This window comes from Nelusetta ayraudi, unplaced genomic scaffold, assembly GCF_046127955.1.
Source record: "Nelusetta ayraudi isolate G7.1 ecotype Tasmania unplaced genomic scaffold, CSIRO-AGI_Nayr_v1 ptg000011l, whole genome shotgun sequence".
Classification (NCBI taxonomy): domain Eukaryota; kingdom Metazoa; phylum Chordata; class Actinopteri; order Tetraodontiformes; family Monacanthidae; genus Nelusetta; species Nelusetta ayraudi.
The window spans coordinates 21,199,341-21,209,689 of NW_027466061.1; the positions used below are offsets into that span (position 1 = coordinate 21,199,341).

General features: G+C 36.6%; 1 protein-coding gene across 1 annotated transcript in view; it reads right to left on the bottom strand.

Annotated features, from left to right (window-relative positions):
* LOC142885445 (dynein axonemal heavy chain 8-like) overlaps positions 1-9,056 on the bottom strand; it is a 32,173-nt gene extending 23,117 nt beyond the window's left edge. The window contains exons 1-27 of the mRNA XM_076021881.1: positions 8,707-9,056; positions 8,417-8,551; positions 7,814-7,895; positions 7,515-7,666; positions 7,248-7,434; positions 6,827-6,990; positions 6,437-6,613; positions 5,954-6,067; positions 5,651-5,758; positions 5,462-5,563; positions 5,213-5,353; positions 4,918-5,115; positions 4,740-4,816; positions 4,541-4,640; positions 4,335-4,454; positions 4,124-4,259; positions 3,815-4,002; positions 3,634-3,714; positions 3,340-3,456; positions 2,900-3,019; positions 2,601-2,739; positions 2,422-2,522; positions 2,243-2,334; positions 2,076-2,169; positions 1,834-1,957; positions 1,515-1,687; positions 1,306-1,432 (exon numbers count right to left, since the gene is read on the bottom strand). Of these exons, the coding sequence (XP_075877996.1) occupies positions 1,306-1,432; positions 1,515-1,687; positions 1,834-1,957; positions 2,076-2,169; positions 2,243-2,334; positions 2,422-2,522; positions 2,601-2,739; positions 2,900-3,019; positions 3,340-3,456; positions 3,634-3,714; positions 3,815-4,002; positions 4,124-4,259; positions 4,335-4,454; positions 4,541-4,640; positions 4,740-4,816; positions 4,918-5,115; positions 5,213-5,353; positions 5,462-5,563; positions 5,651-5,758; positions 5,954-6,067; positions 6,437-6,613; positions 6,827-6,990; positions 7,248-7,434; positions 7,515-7,666; positions 7,814-7,895; positions 8,417-8,551; positions 8,707-8,733 (3,376 nt within the window). The 5' untranslated portion in view covers positions 8,734-9,056. The remainder of the gene's footprint in view (positions 1-1,305; positions 1,433-1,514; positions 1,688-1,833; positions 1,958-2,075; positions 2,170-2,242; positions 2,335-2,421; positions 2,523-2,600; positions 2,740-2,899; positions 3,020-3,339; positions 3,457-3,633; positions 3,715-3,814; positions 4,003-4,123; positions 4,260-4,334; positions 4,455-4,540; positions 4,641-4,739; positions 4,817-4,917; positions 5,116-5,212; positions 5,354-5,461; positions 5,564-5,650; positions 5,759-5,953; positions 6,068-6,436; positions 6,614-6,826; positions 6,991-7,247; positions 7,435-7,514; positions 7,667-7,813; positions 7,896-8,416; positions 8,552-8,706) is intronic.
* Between the last annotated feature and the right edge of the window lie 1,293 nt (positions 9,057-10,349).

The following is a 10,349-nucleotide window of genomic DNA, read 5'->3' on the forward strand; positions in this document are numbered from 1 at the left end:
AATGTAACTTTTTGGAAGGTGTGCGGCCCGTTACATCTGGCGTAAAAATGGCACAGCATTTGATAAAAAGAACATTATGCCAACAGTGAAGCATGGTGGTGGCATTGTGATGGCCTGGGGCTGATTTGCTGCCTCAGGACAACTTGCTGTGATTGATGGAACAATGAATTCTGCTGTCTACCAGAAAATCCTGAAGGAGAACGCCCGGCCATTAGTTTGTGCCCTCAAACGCAAGCGCTCTTGGATCATGCAGCAGAACAACGATCCAAAACACACCAGCAAGTTCACCTCTGAATGGCTAAAAAAAAAATAATAAGGTTTTGGAGTGGCCAAGTCAAAGTTCGGATTTAAATCCAATTGAGATGCTGAGGTGTGACCTTAAACAGGCAGTTCATGCAAGAAAAGCAATTTGAAGCAATTCTGCAAAGAAGAGTGGGCCAAAATTCTTCCACAGCGATGTGAAAGACTCATCACCAATTATCGCAAACGCTTGATTTCAATTATTGCTGACAAGGGTGGCACAACCCGTTATTAGGTTCAGGGGGCAATTACTTTTTCTCATAGGGGCAGATAGGTTTGGATTTTTTTTGGGCCTTAAAAAATTCAATTGGTATTTAGAAACTGCATTTAATATTTCCTTGGGTTGTCTCTGTGTGATATTAAAATTGGTTTGATGATTTGAAACCTTTGTGTGTGATAAATATGAAAAAACAAAAAAACAAAAACAGAAATCAGGAAGGGGGCAAATACTTTTTCACGCTACTGTATACATATGTATGTATATATATATATATATATATATATATATATATATATATATATATATATATATATATATATATATGTACGTATACATATTTGTATATATATATATATATATATATATATATATATATATATATATATATATATATATATATATATATCTCAAATTCAACTTAAAAGGTGAATTTGACATATTATATAAATGAATAATATGCAAATCAATATATTTCAAGTTTTTATTTCTTTGCTGATCAGGTCTTGCAGCTTAAAAAAACTCAAATACAAAAACTCAGAAAATTAGTTTGTGGGTTTGTGGTTTTAATAAACTGAAAATCTTAATCAGCAAAGTTACAACAAGGAACTGCTTGAGATGTCAATTCGCGTGTAATGGCTCAATAAAATTTGTTGGTTTCATCTTTTATGTTAAATTGCCAAAATAAAACAACTTTTACTTTAATTTTTCGGGTAGTACCTGTATACATAGATTTATATAATAAGTTAATAAGTTAAATCAAAGTACAGCGCATATAACTACTTTACCTGTGGACAATTCAATAGATTCCAGAATAATGAGAGGTTCTATTTCATCAACCATTATTTCAATGCGGTCATAGTGCTGGATGTCTGATTCCATCTCCAACAAGGATGGCTTATTTTCCATAAATTCCTTTCAAAAAATAGACAGTTAAATGTACAGGTATCAATTTATGACCTCATTTTACAGCAATAAGACATGTGCAGCTATCCACCTCGTATTTGAGGTTTCTGTCCTTGTCCCAGAGCTCTCTGAATGGCTGGAACTTCTTCAAAACTTCTCTCATGTGACCTTCCTGAGAAATGACTGCTTTTGACAGAATCTTCAGAACATTTGTGATGTCCTCGTTTTTAATAACTCTGGGGTGGAAATTCACTTTTTCACCCTCTATGAGGCAAACGCAAAAAATAAGGAGAACACAACAAAAAACAATCAGTGGGGGCCCCTAATAAGATTAAGATTTGAGTGGTATTTTGCTACTATTTAAGCAGTCTAGTATGACTTCCTGTGAGTTGAAATGTGAAATGGCCTACCTGTTTCTCTCGAGTCATCATGACTGTATTCCTGCGGCCAAGCAATACCCTTGCTAACCTCTAGCACCATGTTTGTTAGGTGCGTTATGGAGTTTTGAATCTCTTTCACAGTCGGAATCATCACCTAGTGTTAACAAAAATAATATATCAATAATTAAATCAGACTAATGAAAAACGTTTTAAAAGTTTCAATGAATGTTTAAAATGTGTTTAAAAAATAATCCAGTGGAGAAGACACGCACCACTTTGGGTATAGTCAGCTTGACTTCAGATTTGACATGCAAGACCATCTCGGACTCACATACAGGCTTTGAGTTCTGCTTCATTGACATCAGTCTGGAAAAAATGTATCACTTTTAGTAGCTCTTTGTTTGAAAAATTGATTGAAAAAGAAAATATCTCAACATACTTTGTCCTCAGAGTCTCCAGAGAAAGGGTGGTTGATTTGACAAGTGCATTCAGCACCTTTGCGGTAAAGTATTCATACGCTTTTTTAAATTCCTGGAGAAATTTTTTGTTTAAAACATTGGACTGTCTATTGTGCACGAAATAAGTATTTCGTTGTAAGTAAACAAGGTAAAAACGCACCTTTTCAAATTTACATATTAACTGATCTTTTTCTGAGTCCTCTGGAGCATGTCCATCCTCAGCAGAGGAGACTCTCTTTCCTGACTTGGCACACCTCCAACCTAAAATGTTCACATAAGACTGTCTGAACTTTAGGGCTAACTTGAAACACCTCTATAGAGTTATGGATATTAAAATACCTAAAACGGAGTCCTCGTCTGTTGACTCGCTGCGTTTCGGTTTAAAAATGGCACTTAACATCTGACCCATCTTCCTAACCGCTTGATGAACTCGGCTGCACTTGAAGTTTATGATCTTGGTTTGTTCCCTGCAGTGATTCTGTAAAACAATACATAAATACATACAATGAAATTAAATAAAATGTTGCAGGTTAAATGACCATTAGCACCGTGGCATTTGTCTCATCAAAAATGTAGTGTTCCCATAAAAAAAACAATTCAATCTCATGTTAGATTAAAGATGCGGATATGTTCATTACCTTATTTGTTTCAAGCAGGTATTCCACTGTGCACACCTGCTCTCCTGGCAGCACAATCAGGACGGTGTCTGAGATCTCCTCGAGAACAGCATAAATATTTGTCTTGCAGATGTACTCCACCTGGGGAAAAGAAAAAAACAAGAGATATGACCACGATCCCTTCAGCATCAGTGTTCTAAGTAAATGCTCAAATGGAAAAAGAAAAAAAAAAGAAGAAAGAAACTCAAATGTTCGAGGTTGATTTTTGGGCTACATTGCAGATTTGCAAGGCTTTAATCTCTCTGACCTAGCAGCAGTAAACATTCCATTGGAAAAAAGAAATAACCATTCTGTTGAATAATTAAAAAGTGTTATTACTTTGTCCTATAAAATCTTAAACACTCTCCTTATGCTGACATGAAGTACGACATTTGGCTTCGTTACACCCTCTAGTTCCATACCTTCTCCACAAGATCTTTGAGCTCAAACAAAGCGCTGTCGAGGTCTTTGAAGAAATTGTTCAGGAGAAGTGATTTCCAGGAGAGAAACACCTCCGCTTCGGAAAACACAAAATCCACCTTAGGAAAAGAGCAATTCAAAATTAGCATTTCAGTTACATTTCAATTGAAATAAAAAAAAAACTACAAACTCAAATATCAGATAAAGTTTTATAAGCAAGGCTCATATTTGCATGCACCTTTCTTTATGAGGGGAAAATGTATCTATTCTGCTTGTGATCACCAAGAAGTTCTTACCCTTTTAATTTTTGATGCCATCAATCTGAGAAAGTGCTCAGCTATGCTGTCATAAATGCTTTCATAGTCAGCTATAAAGATCTATAAAAAGAAATCGACAAACAGTGCATTCAATATAAAGTTAATACATGAAAATTGTTTTCGTTTCTTTTTTTAAAATAAATGGATGATGATGATTTGCCTCTAGACGGAGTTTGGTGGACTTAATTTCACTCTCCATCTCCACTAGAAGTAAAGCTTCATTAGGAACCTCCAGATCCATATTCAGCAAATGCTTGGCCTCACAAATAGCCTCAGTTACACGCAGATCTATGTTGACATGCAACTTTTGGCTCTTTGGGTGACGAACCAGCAATGGGACATTCAAGACTGTTGAAAAGCGGGACAAGAACATTTGGAAAAATAATCAGGACTTTGGAGATGTCTCAAAAAGATGTACTGTATATATAGCTAGCTTATTAACACACTGTTTGAATTGCAGAAAATTTACCGTGATGGACTTTGCATATTCCTTGTACCCAGGCTCTGTGCCAAATGTACTCATACGTCACAAATTCTTTGAGGATTCGATTATACAACCTTAATACATTCTTTCCCTCTGTGCTGGACAATATGTTGGATTGTTTCTGCGCAAGAGAGACAGACTCAGTGTTAATTCAGCATTCAATTCCATTGAATCAATCAATCAAAATGAGGTTTACTTGGATGTAGTTCAGAGGTTTCTTGATTTTTCTGAAGAGGACCCTGACCCACTTAATCCTTCCAGCCACAGGAGTCATGTTTTTCGCTAATGGGGGGTCATCTCTGTATTCCTTAAAGACCTGCAAAAGTTTAAATGTTGATCAAATCTTCTATATTTGCCAATAAATCCAATGATAATTGTGGAAAACCTTTAAAATGCCAAAACCTTGTTCACAAAAACCAATTCCTTTTCGTAGTGCCTTAGGATAAGTCTGATAATGTTGGGAATTTCCAGTTCCAAACAGGGAATGTTCAATTTCTGAAAGCTGGATAAAAGAGGAATATATGAAAAATGTTTTAGACACAATTTATTATAATCAGCCTTGGATTGACACTTTGCTTTATAATAGTGTGATGATACTCACCGCTTTAGCAGCCAAATAGATTGCTCTGATGTGATAATTTTCGAGAAACAAGATTTCATAAATGCCCTGAGCGCATCCTGTTGACAAGACAATATAAATGTTGCCACTCAGATTACATTGACACTAAAAGAATAGGGGAAATTAAGATTTACAACTCAGAGGTAAAATGAAAACATACCTCAATGCGGCCAATCTGATCAATAAACTTGGCAAATTCAGTGTCAAATTTAGATGTATTTGAGGCCAACATTATATACGGATTCCTTTTAAGATCCATGCAGGCAATGGAGAATTGTCTGGCCAGGTTCCCGATGCCCTCAATATTTGAAATTTCAAGAGATTCATTCATTTTGAACACCGCAATTATTTGTTTGATCTTGATAAAGAGAGAGACAGAGAGAAAATGTTTATTAGTACCGTGCAAATTGGAGTGGGAGCAGAATTCTGATTTCAAGAGTTGGCATTTACTGGACCTTCTGAAGTTGGTCGTGGAAGCCTTTAAACTTTCTTAAAATCTGTGTTTCAGAAATCTTGAAGGGCTTCATGCCAGAAATGTATGTTGATTGCACAGTCTGGAAGGAAGACTGATACTTCTGGTACAAGTTGATACAGTCCTGCCAATGATAAAGCACGGAAAGTAAGTAAGTAGCTATATGTTTTTTGTTTCAACACCAAAAAAGAAGAGAGAGCTTTTTCTCATTATGCTGTTGCAATCTCATCACCTGAATTTTACGGATGAGGTCTTTTGCCTCTTGGTCCCAGATTAGAACGGTGCCGTTCTCGGTGATATATGATCTGCATGCTGTAACCATCTGATTTGTGACCTAAACACAATAATAATGATAATTCAGTTACACAATTACAAATACGTGTATCCATATTTTTCTGAGACACAGTATTTTTTTACTTACACAGAGAAACATGGCCGATATCCCAGCACTTGTGTTGTAGAATGGAGAGAAGCGATAGGTCATCACAATGGTGTTGATGACACTCCTCACACTGTTCATCATGGTGACCTATAAAAGAAAGATAATAACACTTACTGGATTATATTGCTACTGATTGGCACGTGAGATTAATAAAACAAAAATGGCAACGGCAACAGAGTGCAACCTGCCGAGGACATGTAAGCCATGTCTGTCATGGATGGAAAGTATGGAGTGCATGACACATTTGTACTGTGTTTTCAGTCAACAGCTATTAACACATACCGGGCCACTGCTGTAGACAGGCTGACAGACCTTCTCCAGCGTGCTGAGGTACTTGGCATTATCCTTGGCCTCTTTATTCCGATAGATCACCTTGTTAGCCAGTTCACTCCACAACTAAAGAAGAGCAAAGTTAAAAAGGTACAGTTTGTGTGACTACATATGTATATATATAGATAACACACACACACACTCAACACACACACACACACGTATATCGTTTTTGCATATATCTTAACATGCTTTACGATATAGAGCATAAATACTTTATCAAAATCAGAATTTAACAAGTGCCCCCAAAGGCAGTATAAGGACATCGTACTTGAAATGTCAAATCAAAAAGAACTGAAGAGCATGACATGACAAAAATTTCATTGGTTGATGTGTAAGATTTTTTTTTTTTTAAAAACAAAGTCCAAAAGTAAAGTGTCTTTAAATGTCAAGCATAATCAGTGAGTTGTACCCATGTGCATATAGTCTTTTTACCTTTATTATCTTGGAGTTGCTTCGATTCAGCACCATTTCAACTGCTTGGCACTCTTGGCTGTTTATGTGATTCATGATGTGGTCAAACTTAATGGAGAATTTCTTCCAGTAGTTCAGCTCACTTAGTGGGCTTATAGAGTTGATGTCGCTTCTGATCTCAGTGCTCTCTTTCAGCACCTTGTGGAGGAGGGAGAAATAGAGGAATCAGTTCAAGTCTTTAAAGCAGCTTTAACTGATCTGATTGTCATTGATTAAATGATTATCAAAATATACATGCAAAAGAAAAGATATCACAGTGTGCTGTTTCGTTTGAGGTTTGTTTTCTTTTGTCAGTGATAGACTACACAGACAGACAGACAGACGGACGGACAGACGGACAGACGGACAGACCTGGTCGATTTGAGAGTGCCACACCATCAGGATTTCCTCCAGACGTTTCACCATGTCAAAGTTGGCAGCTGCGGCTTTCATCTCTTCGATGGAGGCCAGTTTAGGCAAGTCTATATCTGTGACTTTGTGCAGATCTACAAGGCACTCATTGCGCATCAAGAAGTCTGGGGCAGAAACATAATAGCACATTGTAGAAGGAGGATGTTGTGGCAACTGTATTGGTTTTGCTATTGTGAAGACATTTTCGCCTCCCATGAAAACATGGCAAAACATGCCAGTCACTTCAGCGAAACACCTACACTTTGATGACCTGGATGACTGAACATCTTCATCGACATAAAAGTACATAAAACAAGCCATACAATTCCAAACACATTGAAAGAATAGGACTGAATCAAGAAAACAAAAAGTAAAATGTTACCGTCGAAGGAGCCGATAAAGTCTTTAATGCTACTCTTAAAGTACTCCTTCACATCTTCACCATCTTCAGATTTATCTAAGGCTCCCCAATTTTGGGTTGCGTCGAGGACTGGTATGACACAGCTGAAAGAATTTTTTATCGCATTCAGGAGACTTTCTCTGGCATCGACCATTGAGAAAAAGATCTCCTGTATGGCAAAGATTATAACAGTTTTAAAGTTTGAAAATGAATTGAGTGGAGAACGCAGGAATGAAATGACAGTCTGACCTCATGTATGTTTTCTGGTGTCACAGGAACTTCAGCCCTGATCCGAGTAAAGAAACAGCAGATGCCAGTGAGGGCTGTTTCAGGTGGACTGGCAACTAAAAGTCTTATGGTTTTGTCCCCTTCCACAATGCCTGGATATGTGTGCTTACAAGCTGAAATCAAATTTAAATGGCTTTTAATTGGATGAAAAGAGAGCTTTAAAACTATTTACTTACAATAATGACTGAGGAATCAGCGGAAAGCAATCACAATCATGTATATTTTTTTTTCCAAATTAGTCTTTCAAAATGAACGCATACCGTTTTTTGGCAGCTCAGCCTCTTGAAAGACAAAGTGAATGGTCTTAAGACCTCCAGCAAAAAAATCATCAAAAGCAGCAAACTGATCCAATAAAAAGAAAAGATGACAGTGTTACAAAGAAATGAAACAACCTTTATGACATGTTTGTCAGCATATTTAAATTTTTTAAAAGCTTAATTAGTATGACATTTAGAGTCGTCTATTGCCATGAACAGGAATTAAAAATGCTGATTGAAAATTAGAAAAAAAAAGTTATTAACTTTAATATTGTCTGCAATATGCTTTATAGCCGCCAGTTGCTACTTTCTTTTTTAATCTTAGCCACAAGAGGTCAGTAGTGCACAGGTCCATAGTAGATAGCTCTAGTCATCAAAAGCAGTCAATATTAGTTGTCTTGTGACTTGACAATGATATTGTAAATTGGCTTTCTTACTGTTAGTTTTACTTAAATTTTACACACGGTATCATATATAATTATGAAATAGCATGTTATTTTGTTTAATTTGTTCAAATCCTCTGTGCAAAAACAAAAATAATTCACTATATTTACTGCATTATTTGATTTATTACTATCAATGATTGATTTTATGGATAAAACTCACACTTGGAATGGTCAAAAGAAATCCCTCGACTACAGCTGGATCTAAGAACAATGCAGCTGCCAGAAGGTCAAACATGTACTTGTGAGAGTTAGTGAGACGATTCTTAAGATCTTCTTTCTCTTGGGTGCATTTTGCCTGAAAAAAAAAAACAACAACAAAAGCTGACTGTAAATACTGCTTACCAAAATTAGTCACTGTGCTATATGAATCTATTTTTTTTTTTAAAGAAATAAAAAAGGAAAAAAAAAACATTTTGTATGTCTTTGTGTGAAAGAGTTTAATTTGCATACCTCACAGCTATCTTTTTTCGGCCCCATTTTGACAAGTGTCTAGTTCAAACAGAATTATCTGTTTTAATCCTTATCCTGTTTGATGTAAATGCTTTTAAAAGAATTGCGAGTCAAACACTTTGTTTCCTCATCCATCTCCATTCAGATACATAGGGTGTAGGCTGCAGCACAACACAATGGTAGCTCAGCAGGCAAACGTAAAGGTTAATTAGCAAACTAACTAACTTAAATTATCCATTTGGCAACATTTGAGGTTTATACTTCATGGATTTTTTTTTTTTTTTTTTTTACTAATAATTAGGAAAAAAATCCTAAAAAATTCTAAAAGTATAGAGACTATTTTTTATTTTTTATCATAATTAGTCCCAATACGCAAGCTATGACTTTGTTTTTAATCAAAATTCTAACTTTGATGTGGCTTTGATTTTTCAGAATTGTGTCTTTGATCACAAACAAGACTCTTGTAGGTCCCTCTGTATTCAGCATTCCTCTGTATGATATAATATAGTTGCGCTAATTATTTTTACATAGCTGTTTGTATCTAAATGCAGCTGTACTTGTCACCAATGCCGCACACTTTGGCTGGAAGAGAAGTTAGAAAAAGAGAAGGTGGTAAAGGATCAATTGATTGAGACTTGCAGGACACTGCCAAAGACACCAGGAGCTGCCAGCCAGCTAACTGTTGCTGTGGGAAGTTCCCACCGGAAACCAATGCACGGGCACCGGTCACGACAACGTCCCGGAGTAACTTTTGTGGATGTACTTAAGAAGGACACAGGAGCTCATAACACCAGAGAGCTGGCTGGATGTATGGAGAACCAGGATGACTGGAAGCAATGATGGAAGGCTCGTCTGAGGACGACCTAGAAGAATTCATGCAACGTAACAATTAGTTACAGTAAACGAGTATCTAGTTAGTCTAGAACTATATTGGTATAAGGCTATTTTTTATTTATTTATCATATTTGTATTTTGATTTGTTGATTCCACAAACAAAAAGTTGAGTTTTAAATGGGCCCTGTACGTTCAATGTCTGTGCAAATCAGGGACTTCATGGGCTCCACATTCCATAGTAGCCAACAGTAGAATATACAGAACAAGCCCAAATGCCACATCAGTATGGACGGACAATAAGTATTGGTTGATTGTGCTCTGTGCAGGCCATGAATGTGGCAGAACTTGAAGTACTTCCGATGCAGCTATCGACCCAAAAGCCAAAAACCCAGAGGACTGCGGTGATTGAGCCAAACTGACAATGTTGGTGACCGTTGGGGCAAGCGCTTGCTGACATAAACAAGAACAATCTCATCATAATTTAGGTGTGTCTCATTTATGCCAATTTATCCAACAAGCAACATCTCAATCCTACAAGAGACACACAGAGGGATTGAAAATAACCATCCCACCATACCTGGAATTGTTATGGCTTTTTGACATTTCGAAGGCGTTTCAACTCACCAAAGCAAATGCAAAGCAGACTAGAAGAATTTCACCAACAAGCTGGAAGTGAAGATTACAGACAAGCAAAAACTATGACCATGCTAACCAGGTGCTGAATACCGCTTGGAAAAATATCCCATGAGGCTGGAGAGTTGGGTATATATATATTTATACTTTCAAAGTTACGAGCAGAACTCTACAAC